General features: G+C 43.5%; 1 protein-coding gene across 1 annotated transcript; it reads left to right on the forward strand.

Moving 5' to 3' along the window:
* Positions 1–7,810: 7,810 nt before the first annotated feature.
* On the forward strand, positions 7,811–15,442 carry LOC138741984 (uncharacterized). Its single transcript, XM_069896183.1, has 3 exons — positions 7,811–7,819; positions 11,024–11,171; positions 14,616–15,442. The coding sequence occupies exons 1-3, from the start codon at positions 7,811–7,813 to the stop codon at positions 15,440–15,442; spliced, it is 984 nt and encodes a 327-aa protein (XP_069752284.1).
* The last annotated feature ends 5,815 nt before the right edge of the window (positions 15,443–21,257 follow it).

Below are 21,257 nucleotides of genomic sequence, written 5' to 3' on the forward strand. Positions count from 1 at the left end.
GAAAGCATCCTTTCAGAAGATATCACAGCTTGGGTGGGGGGGGGGGGGGGGGGTGGTGGTGTGGCAGACGGGGAAGGAATCTGCTCTACTTAAGATTACAAGAAGATGCATAGAGTGGTAAACATGGCTCAGGCCAATGCAACAAACTCCCTCTCTTCCCTCAACTCCATCAAGACCTCCCACTGTATCAAGAAACCAGCCACATGCAAGAGGACCCATCCCACCATGCTGTTTCCCCTCTGTGGTGAAAATGGCTCATCAGCTTGAAAACAAGGATCTCCAGTTTCAAGAACAGTTTCCCTCCTGCTCTTATCAGGCTCTTGATTGACCCTTTCCTTCAGCAAAACAATGGCCCTGCACGGCTTTAACTGTAATTTTCACTTTATCAGGAGAATAGGTCGGTGAATGCAAAGAGCCTTAGGAATGTGTTTCGTGCGCAGAAGGAAGATAAGAATTGTTTATCCTCCTGTATAAAAATGTGCTGTCAGCTTGTAGAGGGCAGAATCCTGTCCTGGTGTAAATTAGGGCGGTCTTTCCATAATATTACGAAATAAAGCTCTCGAAGCAAACTCTAAAGTCTCCATCTGAGTTATCCTGGAAAAGAGATTTTTTTTCCCCAACACACCCCATTAAAAAAATTAATTAAAACTGCTTCTTGTCACAAGCACTGGAATTCAGTGAAAGGCTCAATTTTGCGCGTTATCCAGGCAAGTTAACCCATACTTGAGTACAGCGGGTAGTCCAATAATAAAGCAAAAAGATACAGAGAACTGTAACATTTAGTTAAAGTGCGCATGGTGTTCCCAAAGTTGGGAAATCAGTTACCAGAGTTTATAATGGGTGGCCCAGTTAGTGCAGCGGTGAGTGTGATACTGTTACAGCAGCAGTGACCAGGGTTTAAATTCAGCACTGTCTGTAAAAGGGTTTGTGCATTCTCCCCGTGTCTCTGGGTGCTCCAGTTTCCTCTTATGGGACAAAACAAATTGGGTTTGTTAGTTAAGTGGGCTATTTGAGCAGTGCAGGATCATGGGGCAGAAGGACTTTTCCCTTGCTATCTAAATTTTTTAAAATATATAAATTTAAGATGGGGGGGGAGTGAGGGTTTTTTTTTAAGCAGAGGGTGGTGGGTTTAGGGAATGGGCTGCCTGAGGAGGTGTTTGCTGTGAGTACTATTGCAAAATTTAAGAAACAATTAGACAGATTTTGGCGCAAATGCAGGCAGGTGGGACGAATGTTTGTGGAATGGGGTGTTGGTGGAATATTTTGTTCAGCATGGGCAAGACGAGCTGAAGGGACTGTTCCATACTGTCTTCTGCACTTTGTCTTTTTAACACCATGCGCACTTTAACTAAATGTTGCAGTTCTCTGTATCTTTTTGCTTTATTATTGGACTACATGCTGTACTCAAGTATGGGTTAACTTGCCTGGATAATGCGCAAAATTGAGCCTTTCACTGAATTCCAGTGCTTGTGACAAGAAGCAGTTTTAATTAATTTTTTTAAGGGGGTGTGTCGGGGAAAAAAAATCTCTTTTCCAGGATAACTCAGGCGGAGACTTTAGAGTTTGCTTCGAGAGCTTTATTTCGTGATATTACGGAAAGACCGCCCTAATTTACACCAGGACAGGGTTCTGCGCTCTACAAGCTGACAGCGCATTTTTATACAGGAGGATAAACAATTCTTATCTTCCTTCTGCGCACAAAACATACTAGGTCATGGGTATGTTTCTGCAGCCAGTGGAAACCCGCTTGTTTCTTAGCTTACAAAGGAAACAAATATCCACAGATATGCATTTCAATTACATATACATTATTATCAATTTTTTTTCTTCAGTATGTTTTGGATCTTCAACAAACACGATTCCATCATCATTCCCATAATGGACCTCAGGGGTTTGAGTTCTGCACCTCCTCAGATCCAAGATGATGGGTCCTACTTTGCTGGAACATTGAACACAATTTTCTTTAGCTTGTGGGATGTTCCAAGTTCTAGAACTTGGCTCCTCAGTAAATCTGACATCACTTTGTTTCAAGGCATTTGCTCTGGGATGTCCATTTTCCTTCAGGGTAGATATTGGGTCACCATTGAGAAGTAAGCTATAACATTACATTTCCCATATCAGGTTGACATTTATGATTCTGTGTTTAGTTTTCACTCCCTTCCTAACCTAGATGGTCATTTTTCTGGGAGCTGGCATGTGAAGTTACTCAATGTCATTCTGTCATCCAAGGTATCCTCAAGCTCTGTCATCCACGCTCCATGAACATTATGATTTTATTTCCTACCCATTGGTCCTTTCAAGATTCCGCTTATGTGTTTTCACTTTTACCCAATAGTTCAACTTGATCTGCGTGCAGAATGGGATTTTTGTGTGAACTCTTGAGGCTTAATAGGACTGCATAAAATGGCAAACAGAGCCAAGTCCACCACAGGCTACAAGCTCCTGTCCCCTGAAGACATCTCTGTGCAGCAGTACCTCAAGAATGCACCCAACATTTTAAAGGATGCCCATTACCACCTTCTCACTGCTACCTTCAGGCAGAAGGTTCAGAAGCCATCCAGCATCAAGAACTGTTTTTTTTATCCAACAGCTATCAGGCTCTAAAACCTCCCTGTGCTAACAGCCCTAAACATGAACTCTGAGTCCAGCAAAAGATCCATATTCTGCAAATGCTATATTTGTGCCCATACCTCCTTCACCATCATTCGGGGCCCAAATTGTCCTTCCAAGTGAAGCAGCACTTCATTTGAAAATCAAAAGTGATCATCTACTGTATCCGGTGTTGCTGTTGTGACCACTCTACATCAGAGAGACTGGACACAGACTGGTTGATCGCTTCATTGAACACCTTCCCTCTTTCTGCTGTAATAGTGTGGATCTTCCTTCCAATGGCCAGTCATTTCCAATTTCCCAACCCATTCCCTTGCTCAGATGTCTGTCTCATGCATTGCCAGATTGCGACCACCCGCAGATTGGAGGAACAACACTTTGGTCTGCCAAGACACCCTCCACCAGACAGCATTAAAATTGACTTATCTGGTTTCTTTTAGCAACCCCACCCCCACCCTCCTCACTTGTCTCTCTCTCTCCTTCCCTCTAGCACACTCTCTTTCCCTTTCCTTTTAGTATCTCCTTTCCTCCATTCTCATTTCCTCCATCTCTGCATTTACAGACCCACCCTCTCCTGCCAATTATCAATTCTCACCTTTCCTCTGTTGTCTTCTTTTGCCTTATGGCCTATGCTGCTCCCCTGCCCTTCCTTCCTTCCTACTTTTTGCTCATACCTTGAAGAAGGGCTCCAGCCTGAAACTGTAGTTCCTCCAGCGTTCTTTTGTTTTTTCCAATTATTCCTTGTTTACACTGCCTGCAACTGTGAATATTTATTTATTATCCTATATTTATTGTCTCTTTGCTGTCTAATGGGGTGCCATGGTAATTTAATTTAAGCAACTATAATTGGTGTATTTTACGAATCTGTATGGCTTCAGCAAGAAGGAATATTGGTGCATTTGCACACTGTGCTCCTGCTTTTACAATAAACATACGTTTTTTACACAAAGAACATTTTTTTTCATAGTCAATTTTCACACTTACCTTCCAGAGTGGCCATTCACACAGAATGACCTGTATGTGGATATCGCCACAAGTCGGCATTGCCTGTAGCATACGACATCATGTAACGCATGGCACCACAGTGCCGACATCGTACGAAAAAGCCCCAGGACAGAAGAGGAAAATGGCTCTAGATCCACAGATCCTGTTAATGCCAGCATCACTCCAATGAGTCAACATTGTGGTTGACTGCTGCTGGTAAGTAAATGTCACCTTGCTTCACATTTAAATCTCCCGCGCTGCAATGTTGCGAGTTAAATGCTTCATCGCATGTCATCATTTCTGTTTAGACAGCAGGCAGTCCACAAAAATGTCTAGGGCTGTCACAGGAAAAATGTTGAATGAGTCACTCATTTATTCTTTTTTAAAAAAAATCAGCCAGCGTTGCGGCAATTTTGCAAAAAATTGTGTGAAAGCTGTAATATACTCACGCTGAGTGGTCTTTCCTGGTGAATTCCTGTGGTGGATCTACATCTGTTTTTTTCTCCCCCCCACAGAATGACCCAATAATGATATCTCACTCTTTTCAAGCTACTTCCATTCTACCCCTTTCCCCCTATTTCACCACCTTTCCCACCCACCTCCATGTAGCTTCCCATCCATTTTGTCCCCTTTCATTTCTGGTTCCACCTTCTTCCACCCACATTTACTCCATAGACTTTTCTGCCTCTTCCCTCCCCTTCTTCAGTTCCATCCAGTCTCATCTGTCCTTCAACTCTCCCCTCACAGCTCTCCTTATTCCAGGATTGTACCTTCTCTTCTTATCAGCCTTTGTCTCCAATAATCAACCACTCCCACCGCCTCCCAGTGTGACTCATCTCCCTCCTTGTAACCCCTTGGTTTTACTTGCCTCTCTCTCCCCTTTATCCTGAACCTGTTAATGAACTGTCTCGGTCAATAATTTTTCACCCATTCCTGGTTCCCCAGTCCACTTGTGGTCCTTGTCCAATCCAATCATGCCCATCCTGCCATCACTGTATTGGCTATCTCCCCTCTGCACTCTCAGCCTCGAAGAAGGGTTCCAGCCTAAAACATTAACCAGCCTTTCTCTCCCTTTGACTTTGCTTGACCTGATGAGTTCCTCCAGCAGTGTTTCTCACTGCTGTTACCTCTAAGCTGTGTGTATGTGTGCATGAACAAACATTTGCAACCAGTGCACAAAGGAAATTAATGTGTGCATAAAATGTTAATTACCTAAAATAAAATATCTTAAATATATTACTTCGCAGAACACAATCACATTAAAACATGCCAATACTTTCATTAGCCAAGAGGGATCAGCTATACCAAAATTATCTTGAACAATTTCAAGTTTACGTTTGCACAAACATTCAGCGTGTACATACATTTGTCACGGAAAAAATGTACAGATTTTTGCACAAACTGACAACTAAAATTTAGAGGGAACAGTTTCTCGCTCCTGACTCCATTGGTCAAATTTTTTTATCTGTCTACTTGAGGATATCTCCATCTCTAATGCTCCATTGATCTGGTCCACCACCTCTCATTCAGATTCTTTGATTTCCATTCATTAACCGACTCCTTAAGCCTTGAAGGGAAATCTTCTAAAAATTCACCTGGTTCTTGCCTCAGGTCCCAAAACTTTTATCTGTTGAGCTGGCACTTTGATTTCATCTTGTGGTGTGTGTGTGTGGAAATCTTTTCAGAGATCCCAATCTTTAGTTTTCTGACTTGCCTTCGCCAACTGTTGTAAAACTTCAATGAATTCTTTCTCTTCTGTACACAAAGGAGAGAGTTGACGTCAGAAAGAGAAAATGCTGAAGATATTCAGGTAAGGCAGCATCAGACCCTGACAAGGTTTCAGGTTAAAGATCCTTCACAAGAATTGGGAAGGAGACATTGACAAAGGGCTCAGGCCTGAAATGCCGATTATATATCTTTATCTCCTATGGGCGCTGTGAGGCCTGCTGGGTTCCTCCAGTGCTTTTGAGTTTTTACAACAATCACGGCATCTGCAGACTTTCATGTTTCACTGAACATGGCTTTTGCATAGTCAGGTGAGGAAGCGGAGCAGAGCACATTGTCAGACGCTGTTGTGAGAAATGAGTAAAATTAATATGAAAATATGAAAGATGAAGAAAGCTAGTGTGGATATTCTTTGGCTTGGCTTCGTGGACGAAGATTTATGGAGGGGTAATGTCTACGTCAGCTGCAGGCTCGTTTGTGGCTGACAAGTCCGATGCGGGACAGGCAGACACAGTTGCAGCGGTTGCAAGGGAAAATTGGTTGGTTGGGGTTGGGTTTTTCCTCCTTTGTCTTTTGTCAGTGAGGTGGACTCTGCAGTCTTCTTCAAAGGAGGTTGCTGCCCGCTGAACTGTGAGGCGCAAAGATGCACGGTTTGAGGCGATATCAGCCCACTGCCGGTGGTCAATGTGGCAGGCACCAAGAGATTTCTTTAGGCAGTCCTTGTACCTCTTTGGTGCACCTCTGTCATGGTGGCCAGTGGAGAGCTCGCCATATAACACGATCTTGGGAAGGCGATGGTCCTCCATTCTGGAGATGTGACCTACCCAGCGCAGTTGGATTATCAGCAGTGTGATTTTGATGCTGTTGGCCTCTGCCATCTCGAGTACTTCGATGTTAGGGATGAAGTCGCTGCAAAGAATGTTGAGGATGGAGTGGAGACAACGCTGGTGGAAGCGTTCTAGGAGCCGTAGGTGATGCTGGTAGAGGATCCATGATTCGGAGCCGAACAGGAGTGTGGGTATGACAACAGCTCTGTTTACGCTAATCTTTGTGAAGTTTTTCAGTTGGTTGTTTTTCAGACTCTTTTGTGTAGTCTTCCAAAGGCACTATATGCCTTGGCGAGTCTGTTGTCTATCTCGTTGTCGATCCTTGCATCAGATGAAATGGTGCAGCCGAGATAGGTAAACTGATTGACCGTTTTGAGTTTTGTGTGCCCGATGAAGATGTGGGGGGGCTGGTAGTCATGGTGGGGAGCTGGCTGATGGAGGTCCTCAGTTTTCTTCAGGCTGACTTCCAGGCCAAACTTTTTGGCGGTTTCCACAAAACAGGACGTCAAGCGCTGAAGAGCTGGCTCTGAATGGGCAACTAAAGCGGCATCATCTGCAAAGAGTAGTTCACGGACAAGTTGCTCTTGTATCTTGGTGTGAGCTTGCAGGCGTCTCAGATTGAAGAGACTGCCATCCGTGCGGTACCGGATGTAAACAGCGTCTTCATTGTTGAGGTCTTTCATGGCTTGTTTCAGCAACATGCTGAAGAAGATTGAAAAGAGGGTTGTTGCGAGAACGCAGCCTTGCTTCATGCCATTGTTAATGGAGAATGGTTCAGAGAGCTCATTGCTGTACCTGACCTGACCTTGTTGGTTTTCGTGCAGTTGGATAACCATGTTGAGGAACTTTGGGGGCCATCCGATGCGCTCTAGTATTTGCCAAAGCCCTTTCCTGCTCACGGTGTCGAAGGCTTTGTTGAGGTCAACAAAGGTGATGTAGAGTCCTTTGTTTTGTTCTCTGCACTTTTCTTGGAGCTGTCTGAGGGCAAAGACCATGTCAGTAGTCTGGATATATGTGTAATGAATAAAGCCAGTATGAATAGGATAAGGATAGATAATAGAATGTGGGAAGTAAAGTTAGTCTGATTAAGATAAGGGTCTTCTAGCCTTTTAGACAGAATTAGCAAGTTCTGCATATACAAGAAGTTATTAAGACCCGAGGGTGTTGGGTGAGCTCCAGTGTGTGTGTGTGTGTGTGTGTGTGTGTGTGTGTGTGTGTGTGTGTGTGTGTGTGTGTGTGTGTGTGTGTGTGTGTGTGTGTGTGTGTGTGTGTGTGTGTGTGTGTGTGTGTGTGTGTGTGTGTGTGTGTGTGTGTGTGTGTGTGTTCTCAGGGTAAGGGGAAGCACCCAACTTTGCATTGTTGTATAATAAATGTTCTTTGTTCTCAATTTTTGTCTCGAACAATTTCTGTGAAGGTTCTTCTGTTTCTCACAAATGGGGGCTCGTCCGGGATCCCACTCCCTCCACTGACAGAGTGCCCGACGACGAGGCTAGGTGCACCCCGGCTGATTCAGCTGGACTCACGGACGGCAGGTAACTGGTCAGTGAATGAAATGAGTGATATCCGAGAAGAGACATTGAGAACAAACGACAGGAGGACGTTAAGTAAGTGCACTAGGAATAGCTACAGGATCCCGGTAAGAGGAATTTTACTTACCTGTTAGCATGGGAATTGTGAGTAGCAAGGGAAATAGTCCTAAGGAAGGATGGGACGATCAGATAACTAAGCAAAGTCCGTTAGGATTAATGCTATCTGATTGGGGTGCGGGGAGAACCCGCGGGAAAGACAAACAGACCACGGTCAGGTATTGCTGTCTGGAATGGGTTAAAAACCCGATAAAAGGGAATTCGGTATATTGGCCAAAGTTCGGATCTGATGAGGACTGGGTGTGTCAGGCATTGAACATCTGGCTCTATCAAAACCAAAGAGATAATATTGAGAGCAGAAAATATGCAGCCTGCTGGCTCAGTGGATCGGTTGATCAACTGGCTTTGAATGAAAAGGAATGTAAGGACAAGAAGGATGAGGAAACTTTTGTCCCTGAAACACAAGGATTGGAGGTGTTACATTCCCTTCCTCCACCTTATGCTCCTCCTATGCCGGCTCCTATCTTTCCCCCCTCTCCTATGCTCTACCCTTCTTCACCTTCCCCTCCTCCCCCACAGCTAAAGAAAGGAGAAGTAGGGGTGGTATGATGACCTGTTCACAAAGTACTAGATTACCACCTCAATTGACAAGAGAGGGAGGAGACTTGGACTCAGAACAGTATGAGACCCTCTGGGAGGAAAGGGCAGAACACTTTGATTCATTTCTCGGAGAGCAGGAACCTAGACATTATAAAGGAGAGGATAAGCCAGAAATTAACTGGATGAGACCTTTACGGGAAGTTCCCGTGGGAGGGAGTCTCGGGTTCGTAAATGTGCCCCTGACTAGTACAGATGTGCGTAACTTTAAGAGAGAAATGACCTCACTGATAGAGGATCCTCAGGGATGTGCTGAACAATTAGATCAATTTTTGGGATCAAATATATATATATATATATACATGGGATGAGTTAACATCGACCTTTAGGGCTCTGTTCACTTTGGATGAACGTGGAATGATTCGCCAGGCAGGGATTAGAGTCTGGAATACCAAGAGGGACCAGAGGCGATACCTGGGGAACTTAAATTCCCCCTGGAAGAACTAAATTGGGATAAGAATACTAATGATGGTGGCACATTAATGGAGGAATATAGGGTTAATCTGATAAAAGGAATCAAGGAATCTGTTTCAAAGGGACAGAATTTTAAGAAAGCATTTGAGGTTCCCAGAAGTCCTGAGGTGACCCCCCCCCCCCTGCATTTCTGAATAGATTGCGTACGGTCATACAGCAATATGGGGGTCTGGGTTTAGAATCCCCAGCGGGTGAACAATTAGTATTAATGGGCTTCGTTACAAATTCAACCCCAGACATTAGAAGGAAATTGCAGAAGACTGAGAATTGGCATGAACAGGGAATAACACAGCTTTTACAGATCGCACAAAGGGCATACGTCCAGAGGTCTGAGGATAAACAGAAAGGAAAGGCTAAGATTTTGATGCAGGCAGTCAAGGAAGTCGTGGAGGGACAGCAAGGAAAGGGTAGGGGCTGTGTGCCAGCTCCTGGACGTTGGGAGGAGCGCCAGGAGTGGGAGAGTAGAGACCAGAGCAGGGGCAAGGGTAGAAGGGAATTCTGGGGACGACGACCATTCCCGGGACCTCGTGGTAATCCCGGTAGGAATTGGGAATCAGTTTGCTACCATTGTAAAAAGGAGGGACATTTTAAGAGAGAATGCCCAATGCGAGCCAGGGAGATGCGATCTTACGCACTGATGGAAGCAGATTATGAATAGGGGGGGGTCACGGTTCTCAGTCAATACACACCGTGGGGCTGCACGGAGAACCATTGGTAAATTTAAGCATAGGACCCCACAGTGACAAGATGACCTTTTTAGTAGATTCTGGGGCAGCCCGGTCTAGTATTTTACAACCACCCGAGGGTGTTAAGATAAAGGGGACAGTGATGATTTCGGGAATAGGAGGAAGAGATTTTACGGTCCCTGTATTAAGGGATGTAAGAATACAAATGGGAGAGAAGATAATAACAGAGGATATTTTACTAGTTCCCCAAGCTGGAGTTTGTTTGTTAGGATGAGATTTACAGGACCAATTGGCTATCGGCACCAGGCCACTGGAATCAGGAATCGGGGTTCAATTGTATGTATTAACCAAGGAGGATCGGGAACTAATAAATCCTGGAGTATGGGCAAAAAGAGGCAATAGAGGAGTGTTAGATATTCCTCCCCTGCATGTTACTTTAAAAGATCCTGAGCAAGTAATTAGACGAAAACAGTACCCAATTCCTATGGCTGGCCGAAAGGGGCTGCAGCCAGTAATTGACCAGTTGGTGAAAGATGGTATACTCGAACCTTGTATGTCACCTTTTAATACCCCAATTTTACCTGTCCAAAAACCAGACGGTACCTATCGATTAGTGCAGGACTTGAGGGAGCTGAACAAAATTATTCTCACCCGTCACCCTGTTGTACCTAATCCCTATACGATAATGGGTAAAATCGATCCCCATAGTAAATGGTTTAGTGTGATTGACCTCAAAGATGCTTTTTGGACCTGTCCGTTAGCAACGGAGAGCAGAGACATGTTTGCCTTTGAATGGGAAAATCCTTTTACTGGACGCAAGAATCAATACCGGTGGACGGTCCTTCCCCAGGGCTTTACAGAATCACCAAATTTATTTGGCCAGGTCTTAGAACAAATACTAGACGAGGCCCCTCGGAGAGAGAAGTGCCAGTTGATACAATATGTTGATGATTTGTTAATCACGGGAAAAACGTATGAATTAGTTAAACAGTATACCGTTGAACTGTTGAATTTTCTGGAGAATAAGGGTCTCAGGGTGAGCAAATCCAAATTACAATTTGTTCAATCAGAAGTTAAATACTTCGGTCATCTGGTGAGTCAGGGGACTAGGAAAATAAGTCCAGAGAGGATACGTGGTATTCTACAGATCCCACCTTCCAAGAATGCCCAAGAACTTAGGAAATTCCTTGGTTTAGTGGGATACTGTAGAATATGGATTGAAAATTAATCTAGCCTGGTCAGATTTCTCAGATATTCTAGCCTGGTCAGATAAACTCACGATTCTAGGGGGCGAAGCTGTTGTCTGGACAGAGGAAGAGATTAAAGATTTTAACTTGGTGAAACAGCGCCTTATTAGAGCCCCAGTGTTGGCTTTACCCGACCTAAATAAGCCATTTGACCTATATACCAATGCAAAAGGAGGTGTGGCCACCGGAGTACTAACACAAGACAGCCAGTTGCTTTTCTGTCAAAGGTTTTAGACCCTATTTGTCGTGGTTGGCCAGAATGCGTGCAAGCCATCGCAGCCACTGCTATTTCAGTTGATGAAGGACAAAAGATTACGTTTGGTGCCCCGATGATAGTTCACACCCCTCACACAGTCCGCAATATTCTCTTACAAAGTGCTGGATGGTGGCTTACAGACTCTAGAATTTTAAAATATGAAGCGATCCTAATGGATAGGGTGATTTGACCCTGATTACGAATAAAGAACACAATCCAGCAGCTTTCTTGGTTTCTCCAAATTCTGACAATACCATAAATGATTTAGAGCATGTATGTTTAGAGGTAATAGATTTACAGACCAAAATTAGAGAGGATTTAAGTGATGAGCCTTTACAAGAAGGTGAAAGGTGGTTTATTGATGGATCTTCCCGTTCCATTGATGGCACTCGCTATAGCGGGTATAGTGTAGTGGATGGGAAGGAAGGAGTAGTGATTGAAGCCGGTCACCTTCCTGGTCATTGGTCAGCACAATCTTGTGAATTGTATGCCCTCTGTAGAGCTCTCCAGGGTCTAGAGATCAAGGTGGGCACAATCTACACAGACTCAAAGTAAGCTTTTGGTGTAGTGCACACCTTTGGGAAGATCTGGAAAGAGCAGGGAATGATAACTGGGAAAGGAAAAAAGTTGATCCATGAAAACTTAATCGTCCAATCTCTAGATGCTCTTACATTACCTGAGGAAATAGCTGTAGTTCATGTACGGAGCCATCAAAGTGGTGATAGTCCTGAAGAACAGGGGAACAGACAGGCAGATGCAGCTGTCAAACAGGCTGCACTCACGGATAAAATAGACATGCAGCTGTTATTGCCCACCCCATATGAGGTTCAAAAAACTCCCATCTTTTCACGGGAAGAGGAGGTTTACATGAAGGACCAGGGAATGCGTCAAACTGTTGATGGGTTGTGGTGGACGGCAGAAGGACGCCAAGTGCTGAACAAAGCCTTGGCTCGGCAAATTATTGATCAGCTCCACCAGCAGACACACTGGGGAACACAGACACTTGTGGATACTTTTGTACGGTCTTTTCATTGCTCGGGAATATACACTATAGCCAAGCAGAGTATCAGGGTTGTCCAATCTGTCAGAGAGTAAATAAGAAAGTTATCCGCCAGGTAATGCCTGGTGGTCGCGATATAGCTGTACGCACATTTCAATGGATACAAATTGATTTCATGGAATTACCTAAGATAGGGGTTTACAAATACCTCCTGGTGATGGTAGATCATTTCACACGATGGGTTGAGGCTTTCCCGACCCCTAATGATCGTGCCAGCACCATTATCAGTATACTACTGGAGTCTGTGATTCCATGATATGGTATGATTCAAACCATTGACTCAGATCGAAGTACACATTTTACCTCTCAGGTACTCCAGGGTGTGTGTAAAATACTGGGAATAGATTGGCAGCTACATACCCTATGGCACCCCCAGAGCTCAGGCTGTGTTGAACGAATGAATCAGACCTTGAAAAAGCAGCTCACTCGACTTCATGAGGAAACTGGCCTCTCCTGGATTAAATGCTTACCCTTAGCTTTAATTAGGACTCGCACAGCTCCTCATAAGGACCTTGCTGTCTCACCATATGAAATGATATTTGGTCTTCCTTACATGGGATTCCATACTGATACCCCTATCCCTGAGGCTAATGACCAGTACATAACTAAATATTTAGAGGGACTTTCTACTTCTCTGTATGACTTATGACAGAAGGGTTTATTAGCTCAAACCCCACCCCTGGAGGATCCTATTCATTCTATTAAACCTGGTGATTGGGTATACATAAAAGCGTGGCAAGATCACCAACTAAAACCTGTCTGGGATGGCCCCTATTGTATACTTTTGATTAGACACTGCCGTGCGAATGAAAGAAAAGAGATGGAGCCACATACAACGAATTAAACGAGCTGCTGAACCACAGACTAACGACATTGATAATCTATCCTCCACCTGGCGTGCAGTCCTTCATCCTTCTGATCTAAAAGTTACACTATGCCAGGAAAAAGTGCTGTAATGCTGTTTTTACAATTTGTTGTTATGTTCACTTGTTGGTTCCCAATTTTTGGAAAATCACCAAATTGCTCACAATGTATTAAGTCCTCCTGGAACAGGGGCAGCAGAGGTGACAATTATTTAACTTAGAATGTAGACAGGGCACAGTTATAGAGTATAGTCATAGTGGGATATGGGTTAATATAGCATCCCAACATGGACCAGGGGAACAGAACGGCTCTAGAGGAGTAGATTTGATTTGTATTTTGGCCTCTACAGATATCAAAAAGAGGAGTTTTAAAGAGATAGCACAAAGAAGATGGTGGGACAATGACAGACAGAATGTTAGTCAGGATTATACATGTGGCAGAGATAGAGTGAATACAGATGCTAATGTTCGCAGACAAGCTGAAACTCACAGGTTAAGTGACAAGAAACCCCCCTCCCCAACTTGGTCACGTGTAAATCATCCTTTGGGTCACACAGACATGCGGAATGTTAAGAACCACTACTGTAAGGGGAGTTCCAGTTGTAAACGAAGTAAGCTGCTCCAGAACACCACAGCTGCTTGGCATTTAAATCATTTAATCAGACTCCAGGCAGCCTTGGAGATCATCACCGAACAGACAGCGATTGCCCTGAATTTATGGGCTGAAGAAAGACAACAGATACGAGCCACAGTTCAACAAAACCGCCTGGCTCTCGATTACTCGTTGGCTGCTGAAGGCAGCGTTTGTGAAACACTGATTAATGACAATGCTCACAACGGTCAGGCGGTTAAAGACATTTCCTCAGGAGTTCGAAAATCTTCCCATGCCCAGATTTAGACTTGGAAACCTCGGTCCAGTGTAGGATGGACTAGACTTTTTATTGGTAACTGGAGTCTGATACCCACAGCCCTTATAGCAGCTGGACTCGCTATTCTGGCCATTATGGTGCTCCCCTGCCTAAAGACTTGTGTGCAGTATTTAATTCAATGGACCCCTCGTCAGATCACTATAACCCAAAGGATGTATGTTTCCAAATTCTGTCTGAGACTGCAGTTCGTTTACTGACTCGCTGGGAAAAAGACCAAGTTTACAAGTAATACATTCCACTTGAGAATTCACGAAGCGTAGCTAAAAGAAAAGTAAGGATTGTGAGAGATGAGTAAAACTTATGAAAATATGAAAGATGAAGAAAGCTGGTATGGATATATGTGTAATGAATAAAGCCAGTATGAATAGGATAAGGGTAGATAATAGAATGTAGGAAGTAAAGTTAGTCTGAATAAGATAAGGGTCTTCCAGCCTTAGACAGAATTAGCAAGTTCTGCATATAAGAAGTTTGTAGCCCTGAGGGTCGGGAAGGTGTGAATAAGGACAATAAGGACAATGACATGATGGGACACCGACAGGATACCCCCTGGTCCTCCAAGTTCACAGAAACAGCGCATAGGCAGACAGGATTGCCTATTGCTAAACTCATCCAGGAGGCAGAAGAATGTAAGGGGGAAGAGTACTTCTATACTGAAATAAACTGTATAAAAGTTGGGTGAGCCCCAGTGTGTGCGTGTATTCCCAGGGTAAGGGGAAGCACCTAACTTTGCATTGTTGCATAATAAATGTTCTTTGTCCCCCCCCTCATCTCCGCCGTCCCCCCCCTCATCTCCGCCGTCCCCCCCCTCATCTCCGCCGTCCCCCCCCTCATCTCCGCCGTCCCCCCCCCTCATCTCCGCCGTCCCCCCCCTCATCTCCGCCGTCCCCCCCCTCATCTCCGCCGTCCCCCCCCTCATCTCCGCCGTCCCCCCCCTCATCTCCGCCGTCCCCCCCCTCATCTCCGCCGTCCCCCCCCTCATCTCCGCCGTCCCCCCCCTCATCTCCGCCGTCCCCCCCCTCATCTCCGCCGTCCCCCCCCTCATCTCCGCCGTCCCCCCCCTCATCTCCGCCGTCCCCCCCCTCATCTCCGCCGTCCCCCCCCTCATCTCCGCCGTCCCCCCCCTCATCTCCGCCGTCCCCCCCCTCATCTCCGCCGTCCCCCCTCATCTCCGCCAGCCCCCCCCTCATCTCCGCCAGCCCCCCCCTCATCTCCGCCAGCCCCCCCCTCATCTCCGCCAGCCCCCCCCTCATCTCCGCCAGCCCCCCCCTCATCTCCGCCAGCCCCCCCCTCATCTCCGCCAGCCCCCCCCTCATCTCCGCCAGCCCCCCCCTCATCTCCGCCAGCCCCCCCCTCATCTCCGCCAGCCCCCCCCTCATCTCCGCCAGCCCCCCCCTCATCTCCGCCAGCCCCCCCCTCATCTCCGCCAGCCCCCCCCTCATCTCCGCCAGCCCCCCCCCCCCATCTTCACCATCCTCCCCTCCCATCATCCTCCCCCATTAATTATTACCCGCTGGCCAGATCAGCCACGATCTTGTTGAATGGTGAAGCAGACTTGACAGGCTGGATGGCTGACTCCTGCTCCTAGATGTATGTCTTTATGCTTATTCATTACAATGAAATTCTCACAATATTCTCACCTGCCTCCTTCTTGTGGTCCTCTATTCTAATTAAATAAATTTGCAGTTGTTTAATTTAATTTAATTTTAAATGTTATTAAATTTTAATTTAATAAAATTAAAATTTTATTCACAAGATATAATTTTCCCAAATTATTTTCATATATCTTTTTGTAATATTTTATTGATAAATGTATTTAAAATGATAAATCGACTGTCATACCAAATACAAACATCAAGAGAACCCCTCCCTCCACCCCCTTCCCTCTCTATGAGTCCTATTAAACAGAGAAAGATTGAAGAAAAAGAAACAAACAAGATCATCCCATCGTCAGCGTGTACAATAAAATGTGGAGACACGATAATACCACAGTGTTAAAATCTTTGCAGAGGTCTATTGGTTTGCCAGTAGCTATCAAAACCCTATTTTTTTTTAAATGTACTTTAAGCTATTTTGGCTCAGTTTATTGTGTCATTGGTTTCCACAAGAATCTAAAACAATTTTCATATTTTCAGGCATAATTTTATCAAGTACATGTTTTGATTTTAAGTCTTCATTTGTTTATATTGCTCCAACTTCAAGTTAACACTGGAGAAATAATTAATTAGACTGAAACTTCAAGTGTGACTTCAAGTTGGGAAACACATACCATTTGTCAGAATTGACACTGAATTACTCTTCACAAATGATCTCATAAATTTTAACTGAATTTGCAAACAATTGAAGGCATTCACACTGAAAGGCAATTAAATAATGTTGGTACACAAACCAAATTAGAAATAGATAGTTGAGCATGCAAAAGTACAGGTGAAACTCAGTGGGATCAAAGGGCAGATGACATTTTAGGCTTGAGCCATTGCTTGGAGTGCCAGGAATCAAGCAGATGCCAGAATAAAAGGCTGGGGTGGGGGGGGGGGGGGGTGGGAAGAGAGGAAGGGATGGGAGAGGAGTACAGGCAAACAGGTAAAATGTTATAGATGGGTAGAAGAGAAAAGAGCTGAGAAATGATAGGGGAGAGGGCTAACAAAGATAGGAGAAGGAAAGGAAGGGGATGGGGAGCTGGTTGGGAGGCACAGGAATGAGGAAAAGAGACTGGGGAGGAGATGAACAGAAAGTGAAGAAGTCTGTATTTATGGCATCTGGTTAGGGATTTCTGAGAAGGAATACAAGGTGTGTTCCTCCAATGTCTTGGTGGCTTCAACTTGGCAGAACACATGCTCATTGACAGATGTGTCAGTGTGGCAATGAGGTGTGAAATTGGAGCGGTTGGCCTCTCGAAAGTTCTTGCTGTTGCAGCAGACAAAGCAAAGGTGCCCAACCAGCATAGTTTAAAAATCAATACCTTCAAAGGAAAAATAAGTGGCTCAAAACCTAAAAGTAAACCAACTCAAAGGGCACAAATTATGATGATCCAAGTTGGTTCTCAGTTTGGGGCATTCTCTCAAATCTTGCCTCAAAATTGCCAGCTGAAGAGTGTCATGGGTACCAGTGGAAGAGGCAACATCAGTTAAGGAGAGTGATCAAAAGTGGGGCTTCCTCTTTATTTGAACAAGACTCTAAGGCTGATTTGGTGCCTTTAAATAAATGAAGGTTAAAGGTTCCTTTTATTGTCATATGATATAGTGCATTAAAAATGTAACATACATGATATATTTTAACTTCTGCCCCCTGAAAGGCAGACAAAGAGAAGCCCGGCACTTCTTACAGTGTGAGAGAAAGAAAAGCAATTGAGAGTCCCTTCGGAGTCAGTGAGTGTTCTGTGATCCACCTCCAACACTCCAGCAGCATCTGCAACTGCACGGACTCCTGTTCGATTCATCAGTGACCCAAGCCCCTGATCCGAAACTCTGACACAATCAGGGAGACGTCAGTACCAGAGACTTACAAATTAAGAAAACAGAATTTTCTGAAGTGGACAAGTTAATGACTGAAAGGGAAGATGATAGAACAGTCATGGTGGGATGTCTGAAGAGAGAGTTCTGCATTTTTGATAAATAAGCATTCGATTGAGAAATTAAGAAAATGATAATCCATAGTGAAACTGGACAGATTCAGTGGGTCAGCAAACATTTATGTCAGTCAATTCAAACCCCTCATTGAGTTTCAACAAAAGATTCTGACCAGAATCATTAACAGAAACATTTATCTCCACAGATGCTGCCTGAGCATGTCTTGTTTCTTTGTATTTATACAAGGTTCTGTCAGCTGCAATAGATTTTGAGAGTCAATCACCAAGAAATACTGACAAGAGCTTCAACAAATGCATGAAAAGGAAGTGGGTAGCTCGAGTAAAGATTGGTACCTTAAGGATAAGCCTGGGGGATTAATAATGGAAAATAAGGAAAGAGCATAGAATTTAAATAACTCTCTACGACCTGTTCCTTAAGTAGGAGGCCCTATAAATTACCAACTATATTAGTATTTCTTAATAATGATATTGATTAAAAAGAAAAGACGAACTTTGAGGAAAATATGCAGTAGAAGTCCAAAAATATGGATCCAATAAATCTGGATTACCTGAGAATGCAGACTTTTCAAAAAACCCTCAAACTTTTTTAATTTATCCAGCTTTTGTATGCGTGTGTGCACACACGACTCTGCGCCACAGATACACAGCAGCAACAAGCGACCATACCCAATAAGGTAATTTTATCAAATAAAATCATTTGTATACTGTATTTTTCTTTTACAATATTAATTTTTAACCAATTTCAAGCATTACACACTCCTTTTTTATAGTAAAAAATGTTTTGTTCACATTTTAGTCGGGATCTGACTTTATTTTTTTCTCTAAAACTGCTCATCTTGCTAAATGAAGCATGCTGTATTTGCTAATGAATAAACTATTAAAAGTTGCCTGCAGATCTCTTCTTTATTCCTCCTTAAATTTGAATTTTAAAAGCACTGCTGAGAATCTGGAAAATCTGGGCCAACTCAATCCCTGAGCTGTCTGAATTTTAGTTCTCATATTTCATGATGGAAACGAAATGGAAGAAGTGAGAGGGTATAAGTGTGAATGAGGAGTGTTGGATTTAGAAAGGATAGGAGTTTTCTTCACCTAGAATATCAAAGATGAAAAGTTCCAGTTTGAAAAGATATGGGGTCCATTCTTTGAATATTATCATGGTTGGTGGTTTTGGGCTGCTCTGACGATGCTCCATCTGGCTTCTGGAGGTAGCGATCTGATCCATTTTTCATCGTTCTTTCTCTTCTCTCTGTTTGCTTTTACAAGTAAGCTTGATTAGATGGAGGGGTTAGATTAGCATTAGTTTAGGTTTTTTTCTTTTTTAATTGCTTCTAATTAAATGAGTTCTCTTCAGATTCCAGCATCTTAATCTTTGTTTTTCTCTACATTGCTGGGCGATCACATTTACAAATTACACAACACATGGACGGCTCTGACACCACTATAGGATTTTTTTCTTGTACTGTCATAATTATGAATATTCATTATCTATCAATTAAGTTCTTGGCAGTCACCACCTCAGAGGACATTTCCTGGACCTAAAACACTAATGGCATTGTGAAGAAAGCACATCAGCGCCTCTACTTCCTCTAGAGTTTGCGGAGGAATGGTATGTCATTTGAAACCTACAGATGTGTAGTGGAGAATGTGCTGACCAGCTGCATCATGGCCTGGTATGGTGGCACCCATACCTGCGAGTGAATTTCCCTTCAAAATGTCATGGACACAGCCCAGTACATCTCCGGATAAACTCTCCCCACCACTGAGAAAATTTACATGGAACACTGCCATGGAAGAGCAACAGCAATCATCAAGGATCCACACCACCCAGTATATGATCTATTCTCACTACTGCCATCAGAAAAAAGGTGTAGGTGCCACAAGACTCATACCACCAGGTTCAGGAACAGTTGCCTCCACCATTGGACTCCTAAACAACAAACTCAATCGGAGACTCATTTAAGGATTCTTACTTTTCACCTTATTTATTACTGAGGTATTTTAAAATCTACATTACAGTTTGTTAGTATTTCTTTTTTTGTTTACATTTTTCTCTCTTTTTGTACATGTGGCCTTTTCTTGAGTACAGATTTTTTGTATTACCTACAAGTAAAAATTCTGCCTGGCTCACAGGGAAAAGAATCTCTGCGTTGTATGTGATGTCATGCATGTATTCAGACATTAAATCTGGACTTCTGAACTTTATAAAATCTATCTTTTGATTTCATTTTTTAAAATATAATGCATAATTTCTTTAGTTTTTTTTCCCCCCAAGTACCTGTTTGGCTACAGCAAATCAGATTTTTGGTGCAGATTTAGGATTTGAGATTCAAGGTTTTGTTTACTGTTACATTGAAAAATACACAAGCAGGTTATCCTTTTAAAGACACTCAAGGGATGCTACTAGTCTAGTCTCTCTATCTAGATGAGAAAAAGCAACAAAAGCGTGTACCTTCAGAGACACCGAGTGTCCTTGGATCCCGTCACTTCCTCGGATCCCACCTCCTGCCTATCCCCCATAACCTCCATAGTCACACATTCTCCTGTCTGGTCCAACAGTAAAACCAAGCTTTCAAATAAAGACTGTTCCTCTAATCTCAGATTAAATTACAGAACAAAAACCATCATGAAAGATCTTCAATGAGGGTTATGCAACTTGAAATGTCAACACGGCTTGTCCTTCCATTGATGTTTAGTGTTTCCAGAATTTTCTATTTTTCTTTCTGATTTCAAAAAATCCGAGCTTTGTTTTTGGCCTTCAAGAAATTTCAACTGCTGTTCTGGTTACCATTCCTGGGGTGGCACCATCACATCAGATTAATAGGTTTGTGGGAACTGGTTGTTCTTCACTGCCACTGTGTCTGACAACATCAAATTCATGGAGTGGGGTCACAGGTCAACTGGTTGGAGCAGCAGAGTGACTATGCGGTGCAATGGCTCGATGGTCATCTTCTGTATTAGCTTAAAAAGCATTGGTGCCTCTCCTTGGAAATTAATATGTCTGCAGTATTACAACATATGGAAATACTCAAGTTAGAAACTATAAGCTTCCTCATAGAAATTTATCCAGCATTCTTCTTTTATCGATTCAGTCTGCTGTTGGGTGCTTTAGTGATTGCCCTGCTGTTTATGCAGCGTTCCGCTGTCAGGAAAATTCAGGGGTCTCTGAAATGTTTAATGCCAACCATCTCAAGTGTGTTTGGATTAACAGTCAGCATAATAGCTGCTCCAGTGACAAAGCATGCATGGAGAATCTTGTGCGGAAGAAAAATGTCATGAACTGACTGACCTTTTCTTGTCAGAGTGCTTTTGTTTCTCCAAAATACTTTTATTTGATCCCCAAACATCTGTGAAAAAAAAGCTGTTTATTATGACCCTCAGACTTGTCATTCAAGTTCAGGCTAATGCACAGAAACCCTTCACACCATCAGATGTAGTTCAAATTTATCCTACTAGATTCAAAAGCAAAATTAGACAATTTGAAAATAAACACTTACAGCCCATGAACTTACAAATGACTCCATTCCAACAATCAAATCTTATATTTTGTAAGTTGCATTGCATTTTTAAGCATGGATAAAGGTTTTCTCTGTATTTAAAGATTCTTAACAGTGCAGAGGATCAGAGGGATCTTGAAGCCCATGTCCATAGATTCTTCAAGACTGCCACACTATTTGATCGGGTGGTTAAGAGGATTGAGTTCATGTGCTGTGAGGTAATGTTGCAGCTCTATAAAACTCTGGTTAGATGCCCCTTGGAGTATGGTGCTC

This window comes from Narcine bancroftii, chromosome 8 (assembly GCF_036971445.1).
Source record: "Narcine bancroftii isolate sNarBan1 chromosome 8, sNarBan1.hap1, whole genome shotgun sequence".
In the NCBI taxonomy this organism is placed as follows: domain Eukaryota; kingdom Metazoa; phylum Chordata; class Chondrichthyes; order Torpediniformes; family Narcinidae; genus Narcine; species Narcine bancroftii.

What these genes read in the sequence shown, in the direction of transcription:
- LOC138741984 (XM_069896183.1), top strand. An exon ending in CCGCAATATTCTCTTACAAA is followed by an intron (nt 11,172 to 14,615) that starts GTGCTGGATGGT and finishes TCCCAGGGTAAG; the next exon opens with GGGAAGCACCTAACTTTGCA.